The sequence below is a fragment of the Phaethon aethereus genome (assembly GCF_964289735.1).
Source record: "Phaethon aethereus genome assembly, chromosome: 9".
NCBI lineage: Eukaryota > Metazoa > Chordata > Aves > Phaethontiformes > Phaethontidae > Phaethon > Phaethon aethereus.
The window spans coordinates 2,540,038-2,567,857 of NC_138585.1; the positions used below are offsets into that span (position 1 = coordinate 2,540,038).

General features: G+C 43.2%; 1 protein-coding gene across 1 annotated transcript; it reads left to right on the forward strand.

Annotated features, from left to right (window-relative positions):
• Positions 1-334: 334 nt before the first annotated feature.
• On the forward strand, positions 335-25,918 carry PCCB (propionyl-CoA carboxylase subunit beta; the record flags this gene model as incomplete). The annotated part of the gene is made up of 15 exons (XM_082003864.1): positions 335-514; positions 2,251-2,370; positions 4,654-4,722; positions 6,623-6,679; positions 9,995-10,108; positions 11,722-11,832; positions 12,154-12,262; positions 13,196-13,316; positions 17,145-17,226; positions 19,355-19,478; positions 20,822-20,929; positions 22,661-22,761; positions 23,943-24,041; positions 24,255-24,348; positions 25,416-25,918. The coding sequence occupies 15 exons, from the start codon at positions 335-337 to the stop codon at positions 25,535-25,537; spliced, it is 1,611 nt and encodes a 536-aa protein (XP_081859990.1). The 3' UTR covers positions 25,538-25,918.
• Between the last annotated feature and the right edge of the window lie 1,902 nt (positions 25,919-27,820).

Genomic DNA, 27,820 nt, shown 5'->3' on the forward strand with positions numbered 1-27,820 from the left:
TGGGGAAGAGCCGTCTGTCAGAGAGCTTCCCTGTGCGAAAGGGAAAAGCAACTGGGCCGAGGACCGCTCGGGCCCCGTGGCGGGCAGCTGGCCGTCGGCGCGCGGGGTCCGAGGCGAGGCAGGCGCTGAGGCAGCTGGCAGCGCCCAACCGGCCGCTCCCCTTCCTGGGGCCGCCGGCCAGGGTGGCCCGCCGCGGGGCTCCGCCACCCGCCGAAGCCCCCGCCGCGATCCCCGCCAGGGCCCGGCGGCGGCCGGGGCCGAGCGCCGCCTCGCTCCGGGACTCCGGGCCGCGGCCGCGCGCAGGCGCCGTTGCCGCCGCCGGCTGGCTCGCGAGATGGCGGCGCTGCGAGTGCTGCGGCGGGCGGCGGGGGCGCCGCTGTGCCGGGCGGTCCTGGGGGGCCGCCGGGCCGCCTCGGGGGACCGCCCGCCCTCCGTGCCCCAGCGCATCGAGGAGAAGCGCCGCGCCGCGCTGCTCGGCGGCGGCCAGGGCCGCATCGACGCGCAGCACAAGCGGGTGAGCGGCGGGCGGCGGGGAGAAGAGCCCCTTCCCCGCTGCCCTCACGGCGGGGCCCCGGCCCGCCGCCGGCGGGCTGCCTTAACGGGACGCTCCCGCTTCGCGACAGGCACGGCGGGGAGAGGAGGTCACAGCGGTCCCCGACTGGGCCGGGAGCGCTTCGGCGCCGACGGCCTCCCGCTGTCCGAGGCGGAAACCCCTCACATTGTGGCAGCCCGGGGCGCCTGTGCGTATTGGTCGCAGAGGCCCTTTGCGGGGGAGCTTTAATGTCGTGGCGCTAAAGACTGCGTTACCTCTTTACACCGGGCAGGGAAAAAAGGGAAGAACTCATTTACCTCAGCTTTGCCACCAAGATCGGCTGTAACGCACATGTATGAGGGGTAGCATAGACAGAAGCTGCCACTTCTGTCTGTCATGTAATGGTAAGTTCTAGGTTGCTTAATGCTTCGCTAGGCTTGGAGGCACGCCATCCGGCACAGCTTCGTCTTTTACACTGCTGCTGCAAATCTAAGCTGATCTTCAAAGAGATGAGCAAGGAGCTAGAAGAGTGGAAATAAGGCAGAGGAAAAGACAAATGGGAAAGATGACAACAGCTGGATTTTAGTGTCTATTGTTCAGAATTTAGGCAATGCTGAGGGGAGTGGTAACATAGTTTTTCTCTTTCTGTTGTTTCTTCACATGATGTCATTTTGCTTTAGTGAGGTAGCAGAATGGCTTGTAGGCATCAAGGCGGTAGTAATAGCTGTTCACTTGAAGACTACATGAATGCTCAGTTTGCCCATCAGAAGTTTCCCTCCTGCAGTTATAGAACATCTGAAAACAGAGGCTCACTGAGTTACATTTAGGATGGACATACCAATATGCAAACATTTCTGCATGCCTAGGGGCCTCAAACATCTTATGTCATATTTTATATACATTAAATCTATGGCTTACACTTGTTGATTTTCATGAACTTTTTGATGTACTGGTCAGAAGTTTTGTGGAAAAGCTGCGCTGTGTTTTAACATCATGTTGAGGTAAGGTCACACCATTCCCTAAAGATGACAACCCAGGTGCCCTGACCTTTGTAGACAGATGCTTACTTGGGTTGGGAATAACAACTTTGTTTGGAAGGTTAAGATAAAAAGAACTTTGCAATTATTTATTACTGCATGGCATCATCACTACTGAGCAAGGGACATGCATATCTGGTCAAGTTTATTACATTCTCGGCCCTTTTACCTATACTAGTAGAACAGAAGAACAAAAGGATTTTGTCAGAAAATCCCTGCAGGCTGTCAGATTTAATTTTTTCCTCTCCCTTCCTGCAGTCAAATATCAAGTGTGGTGAATTGAGCCTTGAACTGTTGGTAAGGACCAGTTTAGCCATGGAAGGGTTCCATGTTTAAGAATAGAACAAAGGCCTTAATAGCGGCATTCAGATGTGTAGGCAAAAATAGCTGTGATGCTTTTATATCTTGTTGAAAAGACTCTGAGATTGTTTCCTTTATCTTGTGGTAGTGCTGCTCCAATAGTCATCCTTCTTTTCAAAGTCTGGCTTGCACTATGCTTGTTTTTAAGGAGGGTAATCACTGTATAGGCTATTTCCAGCTTTGGGGGCATGCAGTTGCTTAATGGTCCAAACGTAGCAGATCAAGTGAGGCTATGTTTGATTAAACTACATCCGCTGGTGGTCAGTAAACAGAGCCAGAACCACCTGATGGCTATATTAATTGTTGCTTGCTCTGTTTCAGGGAAAGCTGACCGCAAGAGAACGGATTCTTCTGCTGTTGGACCCTGACAGTTTTGATGAATATGATATGTTTGTGGAACACAGATGTTCTGACTTTGGGATGGACTCTAATAAGAATAAGGTATTTTTATTTCATATAACTTGTTTCTTTGTTCTCTGCTGTTTACCCATCCAGCTGGTTGAAAATAGGCTCTTTACATCTAACTTCTTTTCTTTCTTTTGTTTTCTTTCTTTAGTTTTGCAAGTATGCTTTTATTACTCTCAGTTTCCATTTAACAGCTTACGTGGTTTACGTTGCCATTGCCTAAACTTGATACCTTTTGGTTCAAATGCCGTCCTGGATATTGTCTTAGATTTGTATTTTAAATAACAGAGGAGACTGCAGAGGTGTGTAGTTACAACTCTTGTCAGTCAAGTTAGATGTGAAGAATAAATATGGGTAGATACTTTGACCTCCCTACAGGTAACATTAGAGTTACAGGATGAAATAATTTGGATCCATATTTATGCCTATCAAACTAGAGCCATAAAATCCTTTAGGGCCTTAAAATCTGATATATTTGGAAATTACAGGATTCATACTGGTCTGTTAGCAAGCTTCAATCTGCTTGTTTATGCACTTTTCAGATACACAGCCATGTATCCTAAACCAACATGGTACATGAGGTTCATGACATAGAGGGAAAACCTCTGGCTCTCACCATAACATTGATGCCTGATAAATTACTACATGGGAAAAATATTTTGTTGCGATTTAATACAGAAAGGACCAATGAACATGCTGGCCTGTGTAGGTGGCTAGTGCAGATGTGCCTGTTCAATGTGAATCTTCTGTAGCAAAAGACCCTATTTCCTGTGGGGTATTCTGGTTTGTGGCGTGATGAGAAGCTGCTCCCTATCTGCCACTGCTCTATGCTGCATACAATGACTGCAATGTCTGTTTATGCGGTTATTAAACCAGTTCATCAGTTTTCAGTGCTTCAAGTTGCAGGGCTGCATCCTATGGATGAGGGAGATCAGCAGACTTCCTCCGTGAGCAGCTAGGGCATTGGGAGCCAGCAAAGATGAAGGATTTGTTTGTTTTAGTAGCCAGGACACTGATGGGACTTGGTTGTTCAAGACCTCCTTCCCTCTCCACGAGTGTAGAGGCAAACATCTTTTCTTCTCTTACGTAATCTTTTACTCTGTTCCCTAGCAAATGGAAAAACTGCTATGTTGCCTATCATCATGCTCCTCGATGCTGCATCCCACAGTGTTGATAAAAAAATCGCTGTTTCTGAACATAAGAGGAGCAGCAAAGTCCTGAGAGTGACTGGGGTGTTAATCTTTTCCTTGTCCTTCAGAATTCACCTTTCAGGGAGCTGCAGATTGTGTTTACAGAGCAGAGTTTCACAACAGATGATCTAACTATGGCCAGTGAGCTGGAATATTAGTTTAGCATTGAATTTCCTGGAATTTTCTGAAGATAGGGTGAGACGTGTACTCACATGCAGGTCACTCTATGGGCTGCTTGGGCTTTTAGGAGTCATCTGTGTGAAACAGTGGCTGGAACTACAGGTGTGTTTCCTGCTGTTTTGTGTGCTAAGAACCAAGAGTTGGTGGCAGGGCTGTCTGTGCAGCCTGAGAAAAGTCCCCAGACTGGTATGACCTTCCTGAGAACAGATCACCTTGAGCATAAATAGCCCTTAAGAGTGGGCCCTGCACTGTTTGTTTTATTTCTTTTTTTTTCTATGCCAAACAGCAAAAAGCATTGAAATGCCTGGAATTCCTTTATGACAGTGCAGTAAAGCTTCTCCTTTACTGCTGTCTTGAAAGACTTCTAAATATTTCCTTTACTAAAAAGTAAAACAACATAGATAAGCAGATTTTAAGATTCACAGTCTCCATTTCCTCTTCCAGCTCTTTCTTCTTCCCTTATTTACAGAGTGAAAAATAGGACAGGTCAAGCTGAAGTATTTGGGGTGACTGTAATTATATTTTTTTGACATTTCCAGGCTTTCCCCCCCCCCCCAATCAACACCTCAAGAAAGGTTTGTGTGCTGTGTCTATTTCAAAAACATCAGCTGGCCTTAATAAAAGGTACATCCTGTCTCTAAGGATGTGATTTGCCTTAACTCCAGATGTGCTGAAATTTGAAGGGAAACTGCAAAATTAAGTAATCTTTACACTAATGAGGAACTAATATGTGGTATTACCTCCAGTTTTCCTTTCCAGGGCTGGGGGAAATGTTTGTGGAGCCCCTACTGCAAACATGAAAAACCACTCCTCTTGGAGAATCAGTCTTTGCTTTGACTTAGTACTCAGTATAAGTTTGTGGGGTTTTTTTTAGTGGACGTCATTGCTGCTTTTATTTCTTTAATTATTACTTTTAATGAATTTATTTGGGTTTTTTTTTTTAATGCAGTATCCTGGAGACAGTGTGGTAACTGGCCGTGGACGGATTAATGGGAGACTGGCTTATGTTTTCAGTCAGGTATGGTTTGCTTGGGTTTGTGTGTGGGTTTTTTGCCTTTTTTTTTTTTTTTTCTTTTAAATAGCATGAGCTTATCTCTCTGAAAGAAATTCACAGTAGTTCAGTGGGACCATGTAGTAGCGTACCTGTTTACCGCCTACCAATAAGCATAGGATAGACATAATAACGTTCTGTGGGAGGAAGCAGGGCACCTTCAGACAAGAAGCAGCAAAAAAGCATTTCTAGAAAGTTTCCTGGGTGATAGATGCAGTTGTGACAAGGGTGAGATGAAAAGAGTGAAGAATACAGAGCCAGTGGGAATGTTTTGAAAAAACAAACTGTTACTACTTCAGTGTAACGTCATTGGATACTGATAGACTGAGAGACTGGAGGAGTCCCCCCAAAAGCATGTTTTTGATAACCAAGAAGTGAATTAATGGAGAAATCACGGAGCACTGGGTGCTTAAAGCAATTGCAAGCTTTGACTCTGTCCCTGCAGTTGGATGTGTGTGGATGAGTTCTTGCAGGCGTGGGGAGACCTGCGAGTGTCAGTGGAGGGCTTTACGAGTTCTGAGAACTGTCTTCTGGGTTTCAAGCTGCAGAATGGGGGCTGTTTGCTGGAGATGTCAACTGGAATTGCAGTGAGTGGAATTCATGACAGATGGCACTTGAGCAACCCTGAATTGTTTCTCAGGTTCAAATTCTATCAATATACTTTTTCTGTTAAAACACACTTCTTATATTAAAATAAAAATATTTTAGAGGAAATGCCATAGGTAGAGATTTATTGTGGTTAGTCTTAACACTGTGAAAGAAAGGCTTTCTTTCAGATCATTGGTAACTGCTTCTCTGTTCTGGGCCACAAAGTAGCCTTTGTTCAGTTTGCTATCATGGCCAATATGATTGTTGCTGTGTGACCTTGGAGCGAGTCGTACACGCTGCTTTTTTTTTGTCTTGGATATGTAGTTCTTCCAAGGAAGGGCACTGTTATGTGGGTCTGAACATAAGACAGGAGCCAAACACAGGCCTTAATTTTAGAAGAACACAAGTAGAGGGCAGTTTTTATATTAAAAGAATTTAAATGTGCCCCTTTGTGATACACCTCTCTTTTTTTCTTTTTTAATTTATATTCAAAGACGTTTTCCCCTCTCCAAATCAAGCTGCCACCTGAGATGTGCCTTCCTTTTTGCTTCAACTGCTAGTCATAGTTACGCTGTTCTCTGTCCACACAGTTTTTGGGGCTTCTTTGAGAGTAAAACGCAGTGGGAATGCATCAGAGAAACTCAGCAGAAGCTGGCTCTGGGCTCTATAGGTGCCAGTAGGTGTCAACATCCCCTTTTTCTTCTGGATCAGTCTGAGAGCCTCATTGCTTCTTAAAGATCTTACTGCTCAGGCCTAGGGGTAGCACCAATAATCAGTTTGGCTGACGTAGGCCCTACAGCACCCATAAATGAATAACCAACTCTTGCAGCATAACTCGTGAATATAGAATGATGGCATACTTTCAGTTTTTTATTTCTGCCTGTTTGCAGGCATATCTTACTGCTGCCCCTTGCAGTGGTACCCTTCTCACAGGTGAAACTGGTTCTTCAGACTACTTCAGTATTGATAATGTCAATGGGAGCGGAACATGAATTTGTAGAAAGAGAGAATGTTTCTGTAAAGAGAGGAGAAGCAGATGAGACATAGTAAGTTTGTGATTTTTAACATGGAATCCACTGGCAAATGCATGTAAAAGATCTTTTTCCTTGTAAAAGAGGCTTGGATTAAACAGGATTGATCTGCAGGCTATGCTAAGGGAGTCAGGTTGTTTTGGAGCAGCATACCAAATACAGAGCATTGTAGGATTATACTATTTACATTGTACAACATTTTACTGAAGTGATTCTTTCCCTAATCTGAAAATTTGTTTTCCCTCCAGGATTTTACTGTATTTGGAGGCAGCTTATCTGGAGCTCATGCCCAGAAGATCTGCAAGGTAATATTTCACAGGAGAAAATAAAACAAAAAAATGTCAGCATCCTTCTTTAAATCTGTTGTGTTAATGACTTTGGAGAAAATGATTTGTGACTGACTTTAGTGGACTCTGGTGTTATGTCATGGCAATCTGAAAATGCCTGCCTCCTCATGTCAGTTAAGATGTGAAAGCACAGGTGAGCAGAGAGGTACCCTTTGGAAGCTTTTCAATATGAGCGAGCTTTTCCAAGTAATACACACTTTGTTTAAATTAAATTGCATTTTCTGCTGTGCAGAATACACAAAAGACAAGAGAGACTTGTGAGGTACAGAGATAAATTAGTTGTCCATTGTCTGCTGGAGAAATGTGAAGTGACTTGGGAGAGAGTTTTTCCTATAAACAGTGCTATGTGGAAGCATGTAATACTTACAAACAAAAAGCAAATGTAACAAGTAAACAATCTGAAGATAAACAGTTTCACAACTTGGAGGTCACCTTGATACTTAGAGGTTCTGTTATCAGGCACTTGTGGCTATCCGCATTTGTCTGCTTGTCTTACTGGAAAAGTTGGTGTTTGAATCCTAGGGGTGGGGAGGACAAGAACTTTTTCATACCTGAGTATTCAGTGGCGTGGGCTGGTGAAAACTTGCTGAATTTTCTTGCTACGGAATTAGAAACATGGTTTTTGGTGTGCAAGACCTTTTCTCCTGATGGAAATAACTACTTTTTTGGCATAGGCTTGTCAGCAGTGAGGAAGTATAAAACTAGAAAACATGAAGACTTTGGGCTGGATAATGGCTACTTGGCTTTACCAAGTCTTGATACTGGGAAAGACTTGATACTACCCATTCTACCCTTTTGCATGGGAGCTTTGCAGTGTCTCTTTGTGTTGGGGAGGGTTGTAATGGTATGGGAATATTGGGATGCTTTCCACTGTTTTTTTTTGATCTTTTATTTTTAAAGAAGCAGGGAGAGTAGCAGAACTAGAAAAAAAAATACGAATCCTTCCTTATTGGTACTGTTCTTGGTTGGCATCAGTGTGGGTGGTAGGCTTCAAAGTTTGAAGGCTCTGGATGTCTTGGTTGCTTTTGAGCTCAGTCTTTAAGGCTGCAGCCTGAGCAGTAGAGAGCTCAAAAAAGACTGGCTGGGCAGTGTGGTATCTGTCTTGCTTCTCTTAGCGGGCTGAATTCTGAGAAGCAGAAATCTGCCTGAGAAAGGCAATCTTGGCTTCTGCAAACCTTATCAGTGACTTAAGGGATGTCAAATGTCATGGAACATGGAAGTGAAGTTGCTGTCCCTTAGGTGGACTTTCCTGGAGATCTGCCTCTTTGGTGGTAATCATTTCCCATTTGGGATTTTTCCCTGTATTTGGCATCTTGCAAGCAGAACTCCAAGCTACAGATTGCCCAAGGTCTGGACTACAGATACTTTTGCAGAAGAGCCGTGTGGTCTTTCAGGCCACATTAAGTGCCTGTAATGGTTTCCCTGAAGCAGTAGAGATTCAGCGTGCCTCTTGAGAGTAATATGTGCCCACTTGTGGTGGGGAACACTCCAAAGCCTATGTGTGCATCTATGGTGTCATGTCGCAAGACGTCTTAATTGTTGAGTCTCTGAGATGAATAAAAAGTGTTTTTGCGAATGAATCCTGAAACGTTCCTTACAAATACTGGTATGGCAAAAAAATGCCTGGTCTTAAATGAACACATTTTCACTAGTCTGAATGTGCATATCGGTTTGTGTTTTAGGAAGAACTTCAGTGTCTGGAAGAGCCTTGAACTAAATAGTTATTCCACATATAAGGCCCTGGAAAATAGCAAAACGTGGCAGTGAAATTGTTTCACTAACCTGTCCTGATAGGGTGACAGGCCTTCTAGGAAGAAGCGATAAATGTCAACTCAACTCCTCTTTAATAAGGCATTTGATAATGCCACAAACAAGACCACTCTTGGCTCACAGAGCTTCTGTTTGCAATCCCCACACATGCTTTTTAAGTGTGAGATTGCATTTAAATTGTGAAGTCATTCTGTGTGTCTGCCACGGCAATATTTCAACTTTTACATGGATGTCCAGGCACAAAGCATGAAGGACCCCTCTTTTACATCGCATGACTGCAAGTAGGAGCAAAGCCACTTTAGAACTCTGCAGAGAGTTATTACCGATTCATGTTCAGGCTGGAATTTTGGTAGTATGGGGTACTGTTGATTGGAATGGGACTGAGTATGCTTACTGTGTTTCTAGGCAATATAAAATTCAAGCACTCTGAAATCAGGACTGAAGTTTTAAAAATCTTAATAAGCTAAAGATTGTCTGAGATAAGATACAATTCTGTAACAATGATTGAAGGGGCTAATACCAGGCAGGGAAATGTAACTTTGAAATTCAAAATGGGGATTGACTGACAATGTGTAGTTTTACAGAAAATTATTTAGGAGCTAAAGTAGTTCTTAATGTAATATGCCAGCGCTTTAGTGTATGAAAATGGCAGATATTTTACTGGGATCTGATAAGCAGGAATATTTTATGTGGGGAATGTAAGGAATTTAATCCTCCCACTTAAACCCTTGCCTGGAGTATTATGTATGATCTTGAGGCAAGTAACCAGAATGATCAGAGGGCTAGAAAATAGGATGTAGAAAGAACAGTGTGACTGAATTGATTGGTGCTTAGTCTAGAAACATGAAGAGAAACATGAAGACTGAAGGGAGGTTTGAGGTACTTGAATGTCTATGAAGGCAGAGGCAAAGTGGTAGTTGATTGCTCTCCCTGTCTACTATATATCAAGAAAGAAGTATGTTTCTAAATTTCCAGAGGAAAGCTTCAGTTTAGCCTTCTCAAAGAACTTCTAAGAAGGATAATCAAGCATTAGTGTTTACTGCTTAGGGAGATTACACAATCACCACTGCAATAAACTTTTAGGATCGGATTAGACATATATGAGGGAGTGTTTAAGTTGCAGTTGAGACCTCTTACGAACAGAGATAGATGGGACCTCTCTGGTCCAAACTCCTGTGATTGTGTCACTTAGCGCAGGGTTTGGGTAATGCGGTGTGAGTATGGAGATGCACAGCTAGTAAGGCAGATAAATATTAAGGGTCACGAGAGGGATTAAATGTGTATCTCAGCATCCAGTCTGAATGAGTCAAAACATGATACCTCCGTAAGCTGTTAGTGACTGTGATAGTTAATGCAAATAAAGGGGAAGCTGAGCGCTACGTAGGCAGTTCAGATTCTGGCATGTATGGATTTTTTTTCTAGGGGATGTACATTTTGGGGGTTGCTTGCTTTGGGATTTTAGCTTAGCTAGGTCAATAATGAGGAGCTTGTATTCATCACCAGGTCATGGATCAAGCCGCCATGGTTGGAGCACCAGTGATTGGGCTGAATGACTCAGGAGGAGCCCGTATCCAGGAGGGAGTGGAGTCTTTGGCTGGCTATGCAGATATATTTTTGGTAAGTAGGCTGCTCGATGACCAGGAAGCTTGGCATCTAGAGAGATGGACAAAGTCTTTCTTTCCTGAAGTTGGTATTTGTAAGTAAACTTCTATCATCGTCCTATTTCAGCCAATGTTACCTGGTGGATAAAGCAGCATATGTGAGGGCTTGTGAGACCTGGACTGTCCTCTTGGTTCTCTTCTTGGCTTTGGGCAAATTACTGTGCCTTTTAGTTCCATTTACCCATCTGTTAAACAAGGGTAATGCCTTGTAAACCACTGTGGTCCAATGAAAAACTCTGTGGTAATTGCGTTGTATATTGAGCTTTGTAATAAGAATGAAAGAATAGGCAATTTACTTAAACAGTTAACTTTCAGTTAACTTTCTGACTTACACTGATGTATAGGTTGCCTGTGTTGGGATGTAATTTCTCTTGAGTGTTTATCCATTTGTCTGAGACAGGTGAGCATAGTTCAGAGGGTGCTTTGTTAGGTCACTGGTGCCTGTGATCCACCACCAGCTGCCCCCGTGTCTTCTCTGAAATACAGGCATGTTAAAAATTTCACACAGCAGTTTTGTTTTCAATAGAGCTGATAAGAGGTGAAAGTTTTCCACTGCAGAAAGAGGGACTTAAAGTAGATCAAACACTACACACTTGAAGAAGGCTTGAGAAACTTAGATCAGAAGCACCCAAGCGCCTGTTCTGTCAAGATGGGGCAGGGGGGGAGTTTGAGGGGCAGCGGGGGGGAAGACAACACATCTCAGAGGTTTCTGTTCAAACAACAGTGCACAGTACAGTGGAACCTGTTAACCTTACTGTTTGGGGACATCCAGCACTGATTGGACTGCTGAAAGTTTTATATTTCTACAATATTTTTGTGGCTAATGCAAGAATTCCTCTAGACACACTACCGATCTTTTTTTTCCCCATTGAAATTACATTATTTTTATATGCCTACTGAAGCACACAGTTTTGAAGTAAGTGCACAAAATGTAAACATGATTGTGCTTTCTGTAGGAATGCAAGGAAGTGGGATGACAAGTTAGATGCTAGCAGTCTTTTGGATTAGTGTGATCTGGGATGATGCAGTTGAACAATTAAGGAAGTCAATTGTAATCCAGTTGGGCAAGAGAGCAATGTAAACTTTATTTTTTGATAACATGCCATCCATACTGGTGGACAGCAGTAATTCACCATTGGGTAAAACTCAAGCCGGTGCAAGAATCTGATTTTAAAAGAATCTCTGCCACAGCTGGTTAGTAAAGCTCACTTCTACCTCTGAGCAATAGTGTACCTATATATTCAAATTTCAGGTACATACGCTTCTTGCCTCTCCAGGCTCAGTGAAGTTTTTGCCCCTGCAGCATCTCTTGACGTCTCGCATCCCATCTTACTTCGCAGTCATTGCATGGTATATAAAAATGTATAGGAACAGAAAGAAGCAAAACAGTAGCAATAAAATTGTTCTGGTTCTGCTTGCATCAAGACTTTCTGTCCAGATTATTTGTCTCCCAGTAAATAAAGCAGGCTGTCCTTTGCTCTTTGTGATTGTGAATTCTTGCAGAATCTATGCACAGACTTAAAGATGCACTTTTTTGGTAAAACTGGATGTATGTCTGTTCTATCGCAGAGAAATGTTCTGTGTTCTGGGGTAGTTCCACAGATCTCCCTTATTATGGGTCCTTGTGCCGGTGGAGCTGTGTATTCGCCTGCTTTAACTGATTTCACGTTCATGGTGAAGGTAAGGGTGGAATATATGCTGACCTGCTGCTGGTAACATTGATCAGACACAAACTGACCCCACATGAAGGTTTTGGTTTTTTTTGAGATGGTCTGCTTTGGATTAAGCTTATTTTTCGTGAAAAGTCTGGAAAAACTTTCCCAAATAACTTGTGGATAACTGCATTTTCTGTATATTTTTAATATAATGCATGAAGTATTTTCAAGAAATTTGTCTATGTTCTACAGTAGGGAAAGTCTCTAGAGACTGTGGCTTTTCCTTGGGTGCTTTCAGCTTGGGTCTAGCATTTACAGTGTGGTTTTGCTTTTTTCCCTCCCCCAGGATACATCCTATCTATTCATCACTGGCCCAGATGTAGTTAAGTCTGTTACCAATGAAGATGTCACCCAAGAGCAGCTTGGGGGTGCGAAGACGCACACTGCTGTATCTGGTGAGAACTGGATAGTTCAACATACCAGTCGTTCTTCAAAGTAAATGACAGTTGTTCTAGCGAAACATCTGATTGTCTAATACAGATTTTTGTACTTTTGGGTGTCACTTGAGTCTAAGTGATAAAACTCTGCTTAAGCACAGGATCTTACCCTGTGCAGGGCTTTCTTGCTGGTCCTTTTTGGTAATGAAGAACAAAATAGGAAAAGCGGGAGCATGGGAGAGTTCTAGGATTTGGAAGAGAAGATGGCAAATCCATAAAAGATTCTAGAAGTGGGAAGGTGTCAGAGGGCAGGATTTAGCAAAGCAGGCTTGGGTGGCGTGAGTTTTTCTGTTTGTTGTCCAGAAATTTGCATGGGTTGAAAGATTCTTAACAATCCCTTGTTTGCTTACTAACACGATTGATTGAACTGCGTAACTATAAACGGAGTGGCAGTAGGAGATGAAGCGCTTTTTTTCTTTTCCCCTCGGGGAAAACTTGGTGACTCATGAATCTTCTTCAGGCTGAAAATGACTGTGGGATCTCAAGTTCTAGCTGAACTGAAGTGGTGATGAACCAAAACTACACACATAGACGCTGCTTGGATCAAGCATTCATAAAAGCACTTGTAGTCTAAAGCTTGAGTGCAGCACAGTAACCTGGATTGAATTCCAGTAGGCTGGCGTCCAGCTAGGTCTGTGACAGCTGATAAACCAGTGTACGTTATTTTAGATACGAGATCAAGAATCCAGACTTGTTTAGGAGGAAGTCTGATACAGCCACACATTTTCTAGATATTTTCAGTTGGTCAAGTTTGGTGGCTTAAAGCTCCCAATTGGTAATAGCTCAGGTTTAAAAATTCCTGCTGTTACTTCTTTGTGTCTTTACTGGCACATACTTGAAAGTGAAACCTTGCAAAATAATTTCAATAATTGCTTAACTGTTTCTTTCCAGGAGTCGCGCACAGAGCCTTTGAGAACGATATAGATGCTTTACTTAATCTCCGAGAGTTCTTTAATTACTTACCTCTTAGCAACCGTGATCCAGCTCCAGTCTGTGAATGCCACGATCCCAGGTAAGAGGAGACTGGCTGAGATCTGTGGTCTCTGTCCACCGAATTTCATGGCTTCTCTGGCTCAAGGAGTGTAAAGAAATGAGTGTTTTGGGCCTGGGATCTTGGCTGATAATTCCGCATTGCAGGGTGTGAATATGGGAAGTGTTTCAACACACACGTGTACATTCATACGTGCTCACTGGTAGATTTAATTTTTTTCTTTTCTGAAAGCAGTGTTAGGCGGGCTGTGTACAGAATACAGGGAAAAGTACTCTGTGCAGACGGGCTCTCGCAGTCCCTTGAAACAAGTGAGGCAGAAGATGGCAGAGGGAATGGCAGCAGGGAGAACTTGCCCTGCTTTGTTAGTTACCTGTCTGCTCATTAAGCTGAGAGCTGGGGAAGCGACAAGGAGGCAAAGGAGGCAGAAGGTTTTACGTATTTAGGTACTTGTCCATCAGGCTGCTTGTGTAGTTGGCAGCATAACAAAGGAAGAACTTGAGTCATTTTAAGAGGGAAAAAATGGCGACTGCCTGGGATTTTATCTGAGAATTTTTCCAAGGGCTTGAGGGACAACCAGAGAGCCAGTGCGGGACTGTTTGAGTAGACAGCCTTGCTCGTAGGGTTAAAGACAGAGAATGTCGATGGAGCAAAAGTATTCTGAACCGAGGTCCAGTTGCACCCGCAGTTCAGCCCTTTCTGTAGGGAACACATCAGAGGTTGTTGCCCTCTCCTGTATGGGAGCTGCTCCTGAATTTGTTCCTTTCAGTTCTACGGATGTGCGTGATCTGTGTCTCGTAGTTCTTACACACATGAAGATTTTAACATGTGAGTTGGGAAGATTGTCTTCTCTTCATGCTTCGCTGCTCTTTGCAGTGTCTTTGAAACAGTTTGTTTGGGGAGGTTTTCTTTGGATCAGTCTTACAAATCGCTGTGCTTGTACCTGAAATACGCTGCTCACTATTGGAGAAATGAATTTCCCAGTTGCTTTTAGAGAATGGTCAGACAGGTCAGTTAGTTACTGGTCCTAATTTTTTCTAAGCCATTGATCTTTAGGGATTTATTAAACTGGAAGACTGTCCTGGTTTGATAGTGACAAACCAAGCAAATCTCTTAAATTATTTGGTAAATTTGGAGGATTATCTCTGAGATTATCATGTTCTTTCTAAGCATTCAGCAAATTGTACTGGGATAATTACCCTCTGTAGACTTGAATGTCATACTTTAATTTCATTGTAGAAACAACAGTCTTTTTTTTTTTTTTTCCCTTAAATCAATGTCTTTCATAATAGGCAGTTTATTTTCTTAAGAGAGTCAAACTTTTACGTAGCACTAGATACATTATTGGAGGGTTACCGTATAATAAATGCTCAATAATTTGTACTAAGAACTTCAATTTAGTAGTCTTTGTACATGTGAAGACAGATCTATTTGTTAAATTTGCCTGTTTTTATAGCAGTATTTCCAATATTTCTCCCATTTGTGGTCTTAATGCTGACATTGGAATCACTGACAATCCTAAATCATACTGGTATCTTAAAAGACTCCTTTTGCTTTGAATTGATGCGTTTGATCCTTACCGCTGCTCCAGTCAAAGCCCATCCCTCTAAAGTAATTTATTTCTTTTTGCAGTGTGAAAATGATGCAATAAACTGCCATGAATAACACAAATCAAAAGTAAAATACTTTTGTCTTCGTTGTTAAGTCCAGAAGCTGGTGTGTGTTTGTTTTTGCTTTGTTTTGTTTTTCTCTAGGTGGGTAAGTTCTTTGTAGTGTTGAAAAATGTCAATGTTGGTTGCTGAAACTTCTGTCGATTGGAGTTTTTGATGTCAGGGGTCTGAGTTCTAAAGAGTTACAAGGCTTCTTTATAGTACCAAGTTGACTGATGGTGCATATGTCCCCTACCTTTGAAGGGTGTCTAGTTCCTTGCATTTGGTATATTGTACAGTGTGATTTTATCTTAATGTGTCTTTGACTATGAACACATTTAATTTTGTCTAAAGCCTGACGTATGCATAGAAATTTCTGGAGGAGGTTGTCAATTCTTGGTAACCAAGCACAGCTTCACTTCTGTACCGAATGAAAACCAGTATCAATCTGGGTGAGAGTGTCTCAAGCTGTCACAGGCTTCAGGGGACTGCTGTGCAGATGAGCAGCAGCTCCTTCCTGACAAGTGGGATCTGTAGGAAACACAGTTCTCCACCTCTTATGTCTGGTGGCTCTACTAGAGAGCTCCAGATGTCCTTTATCTGTGATGATTTGAAGGAGAGTTTGAAACTTGTGATATCCTGGGTAATGTCTCCATTTTGATGGGGGTTATTAATTCTAATGCCGTTTATAATTTCCCTTAGTACTCAACAGCACTGTAAATATATGGGAGCAATAATTTCATTTTTCCACTTTCCTTCTCCTTTGGGATACCATGGGAAATGGACAGAACATGGAGCACATTCACATCTACTCTGTGGACAAGAAAAAGTTTTGGAGTCTTTTGTAACGTGGAGTTTACTATGTTAAAATTGGTTGCTTTCATCAGATTAAGGTTTTGTTGTATTGTTTTATGGAAATACTTGCATGTGATACTCTTAATCACGTGGAAAAAATACTTTAAGTGTTGCTGTCAGTTTTATTCTCTTAGTATATGTATCTCTTGCCCTCTCGTCAAGTTGTGCCTCTGTAGGCCTGTGTATGTAAGCGAGCCCAGAGACTGCCCTGGTGCTTGCATTATTTGTTTTTGCCTGATTTTGACAAACTGCAGATCACTTCGGTTATAAATTGAGGGTCTAGAGCCTTTTGTTTTTTTTGTTTTAAATGTACTGAATCATGGCACTGTTAAAATAGTAATTCAGTAAGAACTCTGCAGAAACACCATTTATGACAAATACAGATCTGTATTTTTATGGAATAGCACAAATACAATACTCCCTGCAGTCTTCTCAGTGGTGACTCATAAAAACTGCCCCCCCCATTTGAATCCAAAGACCCAGTGAACGCTAACACTTGTAGGTCCTTAACAAAGTGAGTATGATCAAAGATGGAGGTAACTGATAGTGTCAGCTGCGAACAGGGGAGCAGCACTTTTGTTAAAAGTGAAGCACCATGTGAAGTGCAGCATTGTTGAGTTCAGCAGTGTAACAGCAAAGATTCTTTGAACACGACCGTTAAAGGGCAGAAGCTGGGAGTGGATGTGTTTTCCCCACCCATGAATCTCTGCTTGTCTAGTGACAGGGGAAATAAGCGTGGAAAGACTTCCTACGGTTAAGCGTATTCAAACTCACAAGTGCACAACGTGGGCAGGGAAAGCGTTGCAGATCCAGGTACATGACGGGAAACCTTGCTCAATGCCATTGGGAGAAACCGTTTTGCCCGTCCAGCTGTGAGGACTGGAGCTGCTGGCTGAGCAAGGCTCTTCTGCTTCTGCCCCTTGACAGTTGGTCCACCAAACCCTTTTCCCCAGCGCTGACCTGTGCCCCAGCGTGGTGTCACCTGTGCCTCCTGCAGCCTTGCCGTTTGTAGCACTGGCCTGCCTCTGCAGTTCCCTGCTGATACTCTGTGTGTGTAATGCCAGCTGCTTCTCATCAAAGTGGAGGAATGCTATTTCTGGGAGCTGGTCTTGGGAGCAGAGGTGCCTGTGGAAGAGATGTCTCCTTCAGAAGAGATCTGTCCTTCTGGTGCCTGAGGGCTCAGTGGCCTGAGGCACAACTAGCTGAGGCAGAGAGGCCTGTTTCTTCTCTCTGTGTTTGAGAAGCAGTTTCCATGAAGTCTCGGAGAGGTGGAATTGCTTACCTGAGCTTTTGGTCTTGGTGTTCGTCTGATCTGTAAATGTTGCTCACACTTACTTATTTTCTGCAGTGATCGTTTGGTTCCTGAGCTGGACACAGTTGTCCCGATTGAATCTACTAAAGCCTACGATATGTTGGATATCATACGCTCCGTAAGTCTGCCAGTCTGAGCATTGTTGAGACTAATAGGTATATATTATATTCTGTGTGTGAGTAATTGAAAGAAACCAATAGAATGGCACTGAAGAGAGTATTTTTTTTTTTTAGTCTTCACAAGTTAGGGTTCTTGCCTGTGTAGTACCCATGAATGCAGGGCCAGCAAAAACTGCAGGAAAAAACGGTTTTAGCAGAGGAAAGGAGTCCTGCAATTTGTTTACAGGATAAGCCGCTTTGTGCTGCATGCGTAACTGCAGATGAGAGATGCTGTAATGCATTTTTCTCTCTGGGGTCCAATCCTACCCCCTCCTTGTCTTGAGTTTTATCACTTGCCCCTTCCCTGTACCTTGTTATTAGTCTTCAATTCTGTCACTTTTTTTTTATAAAAGGTAGTAAACTACATAAAGTGCATTTACCCTTCTCTATTTACTCTACGGGACAGTTATGTACATGGTCAGTACAAGAATATATATTTTTTTTTTAATTACAAGTTGAGCACTCGGAAGCTTGGAAACTCCACTGTTAACGTTTCGTTAAGTGAGGCAGATCTCCTGGGAGGTTGTCAGGGAAGGAAACGTCTTAGTGTTTTTTGAAAAACCTGAAGGCCAGTGTTGCTGTGTATCAGTAATGGAGGTTTTATTAAAGCAGCACAGGCAACGCTGGTAGTTCTGTTGCCTAACCTCGAGTACTTCACTTTTGCAGTTTTAACATATTAATACATTATGAGGGCTTGGGCAAAGAACGTGGTTGTGAAAGTTTTATCACGTGAATCTGTTACAGCCCCTGTAGAGCACCCTGAGAGTCCAAATGTTGAATATTAACATTTCCAGCTGTGGCTTCTACCATGGCGGATGTGCCAGAGTTCTGAGGTGGATGATGAAGCTAGGCCTAACTCCAGTTCCGCGGGCAGCACATACAGATGGTGGGGCGGAGTTCAGCTGCATTTGTAGGACCTGTACAAATTTCTCCCTCTTGCTATTATATTTGACCACCTCTCCCCACATGCTCATTCAGCTAACACGTTTCAGTCTGCAACTGGCTGCATTTAGGCTCATTTTGGTGCAGAAAGCAAGCTCGGGATGCTTTTCATCTCTGGTTTCTTACATTCTGAATTTGAGTACTACCTGTTCCAAGTGAAAAGGTGGCATTTTAAAAAAATTCTTCAGTGAATTGGGAAAAAAAACCACCAAACTCTCTCACCGACTTTGAGAATATTAAGTATTATTAAAGTAGTTTTATTTCTTTCCTTATTTTTTTTCTCAACTTTTCATTTGCCTTGGTCTCAGAAACAACTGCCAAACTGCAGCCTGTCTAGGCAAAGTTGTCGTAAACAGTTGAAAACAAGGAATTCTAGTCAAAAACACCAAGCAGGCATGTGTAGGTGTCGCTACTGCTCCATGTATAATTACGATCTCTTTTGAACATGTGAATTTTGATACTGCTTTACACACCAGCGGATGTCACTTTGCAGAGCACACGCTGGAACCTCAACCCCAGAGAGAAGCGCAGCTACCAAGGATTCGTGGTGCTGGATTAGACGTGTTTGTAGCGTGCGTACTCCTCTAACGCAGCTAAAAGCGTTTCTCTGTTCTCTGCTGTATGCACCAGTGCCAGTGACGCTGGGGGAGATGGGCACAGCCTCTGTTAAGAAAGTGCTCTGAACTTGCAAAGAAGTAGAGTATATATTAAATGTGTCACGGAGAGTTTCTGAGCTCCGTGAAGCACAATTTGGTTTTTATCGCTGGAAATTGTTCTTTAAAAATGTAGTCTGCCAATTTGCAAGGAAGATGTTCGTAACAGCCGATTTGGAGTTTCAATTTGTTATAAGCTACGAACAAAGTCTCACTACAGAGGAAACAGCATAAAGATTTCTCTGATGGAAAGCCGAAGTGGCAGTTTTGGTAGTAAGTGCAGCACTATTACTTCCTGGAATGAAGGCTGCAAAGATGACTAAAAAACTTCTTTCTTCTCCTGTCTCGTCTTCCCCCCCCCCCTTTTTTTTTTAATTCTGAAATGTTTTGAAAGTTGATACTAACATAACTGATCTTGTGTTTGCCTGTATATATAAAGACATATCTCTATGTCTGTCTTCGTAAGGGCTCTGCCTAACTCTCGCCCTTGCAGGTTGCAGACGAAAGGGAGTTCTTCGAGATCATGCCTTCCTACGCCAGAAACATCGTCATTGGATTTGCTAGGATGAATGGACGAACTGTTGGGATAGTGGGCAACCAACCTAAAGTAGCATCAGGTTAGACCTGACTCTGCCAGTCTAGTGTGACGCTTTTGAACAGTGTTTGTGCCTCCTCTCTGTTCTGTCTTTTCTTTTGCACGCTCTCTAGGGCTATTTGTAGGGTCCTCCGCTCATTATGTTTTTCTACCGCTTTCTTTGTCTTGAATCTCATTTGTAATGCAGCTGTGATGTTGTAAAACTGAAAAGCTGTTCATTTCTGTAGTGGATCAACAGGGTGATCGTGCTCACATGTAACTAAATGACTGTTGTATCCAGCACAAGAGGAGTGGTGGGAGCAGATAAAGAGGGTGGGTGGGAGAGCACCACTTGGCAGCAGCCTGCAGTTAATTGGATGAAGCATGATATGGAAAGTGCATACTTGCTTCCACAGCGTTCAGATGCTCAAAGCTCCTCTGCAGAGTGAGGTAACTTTTGGGTTTTTTGGTCAACTTGCTATAGCTAGAACAACACAAAACTTTCAGACACACAAGTTGGAGGCTCTTGACCTCAAATAATGTAGCTATGAAGGGCAACATGTAGATTCAAGATCACCCTTTTTAACTGTTGAGGGACTTTGCTTTCTCTCCTTCACTAGGTAATTTCTGAAGTGATTTTCACCCACTGGGACTTTCTGTTTTGCTCCTTGTTTTTAATCTTTGTGCCTTTCTGTTTGGGAAAATCAGATGACCCAGTATGATGTTTTATTCTTCAATAATCTTTACAAGATACGACTACCAAGATACTAAACAGTCAGCAGGTTTTAATGTTACTTTAGTCTTCATTTGAATTCTTCATTTTAGCAAAGATTTTTAATGTTTCACATAGATGCTTTTATACAAAATGTGTTTCAGTTTAATATAATCGCACTTAATATAATTCCAAATGGCACTGAAACAGAACAAAAATACTTCGCAGTGTGCTTTAAAAAAATGCTGATCTTTCTCAAAGTATTAGTGGACCATTTAATGTTTGGTGGATTTTAATTTTTTTAGTGGAAAATGCTGTAGCCTTTTGATATGACTGGTCTGAAAAATAACCACAAAGAGAAAATTATAGAAAAAGACTCTAAATTACTAGAATATAAATAAACTGCTACTTTTAGGGATAGAAGGTCTCTACGCACAGCAGTCAGAAAAACGAAATAAGTGCCTGTTGAATGGAGCTTGTACTCCGATCTTGGTTCTAAACCAGCAAAACTTGATGGCAGACTATCTCCAGATATCTTATCAGATATCTACAGATAAGCTTTTGTTTTAAGAAGACAATACAGCTAAAATAGGGGGATTCTGCCTTGCCTTGAATTATTGCCATTAGCAGATCACTGGAATTACTAACACCTTACTCTGTTTCCTTAACTTTAGGGTGCTTAGACATAAATTCTTCTGTGAAAGGAGCCCGCTTTGTGCGTTTCTGTGATGCTTTCAACATACCTCTGATTACTTTTGTGGATGTTCCTGGATTTTTGCCAGGTATGCCTTGCCCATTGTATTTCAGCTCATTGCAGGGTGGTGTTGGTGTTAAAAACCCATTTTAAAAATTCTGTGGGAGGACTTAAATATTTAAGTCAGGTTTTAGAATACAGAGTTTCTGTCCCAAAAAGTGGGATTTTAAGTACAACAGTCATCAGAAAAGGATATTGAAATATGCAGGAAATTGCAGGAGAATGAAAAAAAGTGCCCGGCTCTGCCACTGAGGTCACTGTTGGTGTGTTCTGAGGTCACCGTTGCACTTGATGTATATTAGCATGTGAAATTTCAGATCAAGTGATAAGTCTTGAAGCTGTTGATCACCTCATTTCTGGGTTGAGGAGGGAAGGGGAAAGAATCTGTCACACTGGCTCAGAGGGGTACAACATCTCATAGTGTTAGTGACCAAACACTTTAATATGTAGTATTAATTCTTTATTAAATAATATGTAATAGGTGTGCACAGAGATATTTAAGGCATTCCTATCCTGTAGCTGGATAAAACTACAATCTAGAACAAGTTTGGGACTCAATCTACGGCCAGAAAAGAGTTTATATTAACTGGCCATGGGTGACAGTGTAAATAGTTCAGATAACAGGTGAATTGTGCTTAGGCTTGAAGCATTTTAAGTGACTGGCTCCTCTGCTCTAAGGCTGGGACTAGTAGATTACAGGGTCTGTGAGTGCTCCGCAGCTTCTGGGTCAAGGTTGAGCATCCAGCTGTGCTCGTCTGCTTCGTGGGGTAAGATGATGTGGCTGTTCCCATTGCTGCTGCTGGAAGATTCTGCAGGCTCAACAAGTCCCACTGTCTGGAGGGAAATACAAGAACCGAAATTGCAGTTCAGAACAGACATTTGTGAGTGTAGGCACATATTACTAGACATGTGAATTACACTTGAGAGGATGCATTAGAGTCAAGCCCCAAGACTACCACCAAAGATGTTGTTAAAAAAAACCAAACAAAACTCTCACAAAAGTTTTTACTTAAAATCTTACTTTTTTTTAATCCATTAAAAAGATCCCAAAGTACTCTTAAGAGGTTATCTCAGGTGCTGAAAGCAAAAGACAGTAGGTGGATAAACTGCTAGAAAGTAATTGTCGAGTTATATCCAGTGGTCTGAACTTCAGAAATCCTAGAAATAAGGTGCACGGGATTGCTGTTGCCAAGGCTTGTGTTTGGGACAGAGCTGTGGTGAACATCCTGTAAAATGGACGACTTGCGTTCCTCTCTGCTATGCATGACTGTTCCTCAGAAGCACCTGCTGTGAGAACTCTTACAGAGCAATTCATGCTCTCTCTGTTAAGGTCCATCATCTTGGGCTTGCTTGAAAGAAGCCGAGCTGCCTTTCGGTATGGCCTAGAAAAAAGGGGGTTTGGAAGAGCGGGTTTCTGGGGCAGTGAATCTAGGTGTTTTTTTTCACTGCTAGTCACATCTGGAGTCTTGAAAATGATGTAACTGTATTTTGTTCCTAGGAAGATAGCAGCTGGTGAGTGTTATGATTCTGTGACCTTACATACAAATACATGCTACTTTTGGCAAGCCATTTTTCGTAGGGTTGCTCAGCGTCTTATGGAGAACATTGCCTGGATATTACCTTTTCCTGGCTATTAATGTGGCTCTGGTTGGTGTTGGGTTTGCTGCCGGTAATGGATGATGACAATTGCCAAACTGCATATGGGGTTTTTGTGAATTCCCTGGAGTGAAAAAAAAAAAAAATCATTTGTGGTTTGTAGGTACAGCTCAGGAGTATGGTGGAATCATACGTCATGGTGCAAAACTACTGTTTGCCTTTGCAGAAGCAACTGTGCCTAAAATTACTATCATCACTCGAAAGGTAAGTTGTCATGATTCCATGGCGTTCTCCTTGAGTTCCTGTTTTTACTAGTAGCAATTTCAGTTACGTGAAGCTTTGTCCATCTGTCCCACTTCTGCTTTCCATCGTTGTCACATCTCCGTTTGTCCCATCTGGCAACACCTCTTCATGTCAGGTTACAAGAGGCCACTTCTATTCTCAGACTGTTACCTCAGTTCCTTCATTCCTTTTGTCCCAGCACTCCTCTGAAATGGTGTGTTTCTGCTCTCTGCTTTCTCTCAGAATGCCTTCAGTCAAGTATTCGTCCTCTGTCACCCAGCGCGTCTCGCTGAGGACATGCCATCTGTCTGCACGCAGCAAATCCTCGCACTCTTCTTTGTTCTTGCCGTGTCACCTTTTTCCAAAACCAGTGCTGACCGCACTTTTCTTCTGCTGTGTCAGCAATTTAATGCTTGCCTGGTTTCTCTTCCTCCATATACTTTTGCTGTAATCTACTTAATTTTCTTCCTTTCTCTTTTTCCGTAAGGCACCTGACGCCATGCTGCCATAAGCTCTGGGGACCTTCTGGGTCCTAAAATGCTTCGCTTTTTCCTTGCTGGTCTGTCCGTTGTGCTGATTTTTCTGATAGGCTTTTGACTTATCATGGCAAAAAGGAAAAAAATAACTTTCCCTTTTTCTGTCCCTTTGCCTCCTCTGACTCCTCTGAAGATGACCATGCTTTACTTCCCCAGCTTGCAGTCTTGCTGTAGTTTTCAGCCTTGAAACACGCTGTCCTGCAGTTTGCTCTGCAGTATCTGTTCATCACTGCTGTCTGGACCACTTCCAGTGCCAGACTGGAGCACTGCAGAGTCAGACTGCTGTGTTCCCTGCCCAGAAAATTCCAGAAGCGTGCTGACTGGTTCGTTTGGGTGCATGTGCAGGTTGAGGCCTGCTGTTCCAGATACACGCTGATTCCTCTCCACGTGCTGTCAAGAATGGTCTTAGTTACCAGCAGCCTCTTCCTTGCTCTTTTCTGGCTCTGGTTGAAGAGATGTCTAGTCTTAGGAGATTGTTAGAGCATGAGCATCTCCATTTTGCTACCTTTCAGGTAAAATTTAGCCCCGCTTGCTTGTCTTAGGAATAGTAAAAGCTGCAAGAGGAATGCAGGCTATTGCTGCTGCGAGGTCATTGCATGCTAATTGATCCCTTGGTTTTTGTTCCAGGCCTATGGGGGTGCCTACGATGTGATGAGTTCAAAGCATTTACGAGGAGATGCAAATTATGCCTGGCCTACAGCAGAGGTGGCAGTGATGGGTGCCAAGGTAAGTCCAGGCTGACTCTCACACTGGTGCGCAGGAGCCATCAGCATCTTTATGGCGCCGCAGCAAGATGAAGACAACTGGTATATTTGGTGAAGCAGCTTACCTGATTGCGCGCTCCTATACTGTGGTGGGGAGAAGGGGCCACTAAAGCAGACACCTTTCCCCTGTAGCGGCTAAATTACTGTCACTGACCTGTAGACTTTCTCTTTCTAGGGTGCTGTCCAGATCATTTTCAGAGGAAAAGAGGCAGATGCAGAGGCAGAATACGTGGATAAGTTTGCAAACCCCTTTCCTGCTGCCATGAGAGGTACAGTTATCTCACACCTTGTGTCCCCGGTGGAGTTTGCTGTGGCATGTAGATACATTTGTAGCTCCTGAGTGAGCTCTTTGCTTACGAAGAAGTTTCTTAGGCAGGACATTTATATGGGAGTCAGAAAGGTGACGCTTAACCATAGCTTGGGCATGTGAAGGAAGAACGCAGATACACACAAAACACATCTTTAGATGCAAAGAGACTGGTGAGACATGGGGACTGCACTGAAAAGCCTCTTCTCCATTTTGTAGGTATTAGAAAGCATGTCAAATCTCAGCCTTTTCCTTAAAAGTACAGGTGCTTTGACAGTTTCTTTGCCAGTCCTAGATGCAGACCAGTGGCCTTAAGAAAGGAACAGAGTCTAGTTCAGTTCAGTGATGTTCCCCAGGACTCTTCGGAGTAAATTTTCTCACTGTTTTTACTTCTGAATTTTCCCACTAGCTCCGAAGCATTATCTGTGCTCTGGCAGGCAGTTCTGTAGACTCTGGAGTCAGCTCTCCCGGCTTACTCTTGATTTGTTTTGTACTGCATTTAAATCCCGTTAATAGTGCCACAGGGCTGGGAAGACTTAGCCAAGCTGTTTCGCAGCACAGCCAATATGTACAGTACAGTATTTAGACTATCTGTTTGAGCTGAAAAAACCCAGACTCCTGCATGTGCAAAGTCGAGGGCCGTCTCTTGTAATCAACATATCCAAACCTTTAAATCAGACTAGTAGTAGTAGATGGAAGGAGATGGTATGTCTAAAACTTTGCAGAAAGAGGTGCAGTACTCGGTGAGTAAAGCCCCCTCCTTACCACACTTTTGGGCTTGCTAACTTTTGTGAAAATTAAAAAAAACAAGTGTTTCTAATTTAAAAACTATTGTAACAGGAGTATTTCCTTTTCAGGCTATTTTAAACTATTTTCTTCAGTTAATTTGTAACTTGTGAACTGTTTATTCCAAATACTGCTTTGATTCTGCGAATTTATATTAAAACCTAGACAGAGAAGGGTGAGAGGCAAACACTTCATGGTTGGTCAGGGGATTTTAGTGTTTTGCGCTTTTTTTTTTTTTTACAGGATTTGTTGATGATATCATCCAACCTTCGACCACCCGCAGGCGCATCTGCCATGACCTGGATGTGCTGGCTAGTAAAACACAGCCCAGTCCCTGGAAGAAACACGCTAATATCCCACTGTGAGTGTGAGGAGGGGCTTGGCCATGCTGAAGGCATGGCAGTATTCTGAACATGAATACTCTCTCTTTTCTACTTCACAATGGAAACATTTATTTTCATTTTGACCTTGTTAATGACCATCAATAAATCACAGCAGATATTTCATTTAATTTGGGGTCTTACCAGTTCATCTCTACAAATGCTTTTTGGTGGGTTAATAACCAACACAAGCTGCAATGCCTGCTGCAGGCAAGCCGTTACTAATCGCTCAAGGTCAAATGCTCCCTTGGCTCCTTCATTCTGTTGGCCCTGGAGCAGGCTCAGAGGGGCAGAGCTGCAGTGACCCCTCACTGCTGAGGAGTTGGAACCCTGAGGGGTTCAAGTCGAGCCCTGGGTACACCTTTGAAGTCTGACTCCCTGCACCACAGACTCACAGAGAGAAAAAGCCTGAGCTTGGCTTTCAGGCACTGGAATCCAGGCTTTGCCCATCTCAGACTAATCTGTTCTGTTCCTCTGCTAGGCCATCTTGAGTGGCAACTTTATGTGCTGGCTGTAGCAATGCTGGGTCTCGGGTTAGTATTGGTGGCCTCCAGGTGCAGGTGGTAGAGAGAAGATGGAGCCAGCCTCCTCTTGAAGGACAAGAGACAATGCACCCAGATTGGACAGAGGGCAATTCTGGTAGGATGTAAAAACTCTCTTCCCTGAGCACAGGGGGGGTTCTCTCCCTCAGCAGAGAGTTGAAGTAGAGACCTCCAGAGGCCTCTTCCATCCTAATTCTTTTTTTGATTATTTGCCAGACTTGGGACGAGCCACAGCAGTAGACATTACTACTGGTCAGCCCTGAGCCCTGTGCTCACGGTTCATTAGAAGCTGCATTTTTAACTACAGGCCCAGAAGGTAGTGAGTGATGGCTACTGTCATGTTTAACGCTACTGCAAACAGCTGCTGAGCACGTGAAGCCCTGTAATGACCTGTCTGTTGTAAGTAACCTCAGTAATTAACGGCACTATATAATAGCGCTACCATACCTGCACGGTGCAACTGCTTCTGTTCACTCCCCAAGCACGTGTCTTGAGGTGGATGACAGAGAAGATGGCGACTCTCCAGGTAGCATCTCTTCCCAGGTAGGTGCAGCCAGTGCCCCAGTGAGTACAGCCGCAGAGCTTGGAGACTCTACCTGGAGGGGGAAAGGCAACAACTAAATGCTCTGAAAACACAGTACAGAGGGAGCGTTTCCAGTACAAGTCCCAGCTGCACAGGTTTTTGTAGCAGCTAGAGGCACTGCAGTTGGGTACAGATACATGTTCTATCCCGGCTGCAAACACGTGTAAGCTAGTTGCATGAACATACCTGGTTGTTATCTTGGCAGACACGTTCTCTGAGCCAGTGCCTGTATGTACTGCCCCAGGGACCAGAGCCGGCTGCGACAACAAGGCAAAGTGAACTGAAATGTTACTATGTTGGGGGCATTGCCATGAAGTGAGTTCTTAAGAGAATGGTGAAGAAAGGTGTAGCAGTCAGTGTTTGTAAGGACCAAGAGGCTTTTTCCAAGGTAAGTGGTAGCTGAGAGAATGGCCGGTGGCTGTCCTAAGTTTAGAGGCAAAAGCTGTGTTAAGTGAAGAGATATGCACATAGTTTCTTCAGCCTGCCCAAAGTCAGGAGGAAACACTAAACGATATATGACAATGATAAATGACAATAAATCATTGTCACACGGCAAAAAGTACAACCTTTCTTAATTGTGTCCTAACCTCACTGGTTCCGCAGACTTCATCCTCTCTTTTGTCCCTTGCCAGCATGAGAATTAAGCTGTTCTGTTGTCTCAATTTCCAAGCAGTCACAGTTGCTCTACCAGCACAACGCACTGGAAAGCTGCTCTGGCCCCACTCTCAAGATTCTCTTGTAATTCCAGTCACCTGCAGAAACAATAGATAAAAAGTAAAATCCTTTCAACAGAGAGCAACCCTTGACCTTGGAAGCATGACAGATTACTTACTGTGTTCCACAGGAGTTGAGCATAACTCAGAAGCAGTTGGATATTTGATGTTGAGGCTGTGGCTCGGGAGTAGTCCTCGAGTGCAGTTCAGACCTTGAATCCTACCCCTGTTCCTCACCTGCTGCATCTTGGTACTTCTGACTCGGATGATTTTTCTGTAGGAAGTGGGCCTGATGATAAGTAAGTCTGTTTTGTTTAGTGCTACAGAGATGAAATCATTTGTGGGTTGGACAAAAATAGCACCTTTCTCTCTCAGACATGGGAATAACAAGAGGTCGTTGGGTTTCAGGAATCTGTAAAACTTCATTTAG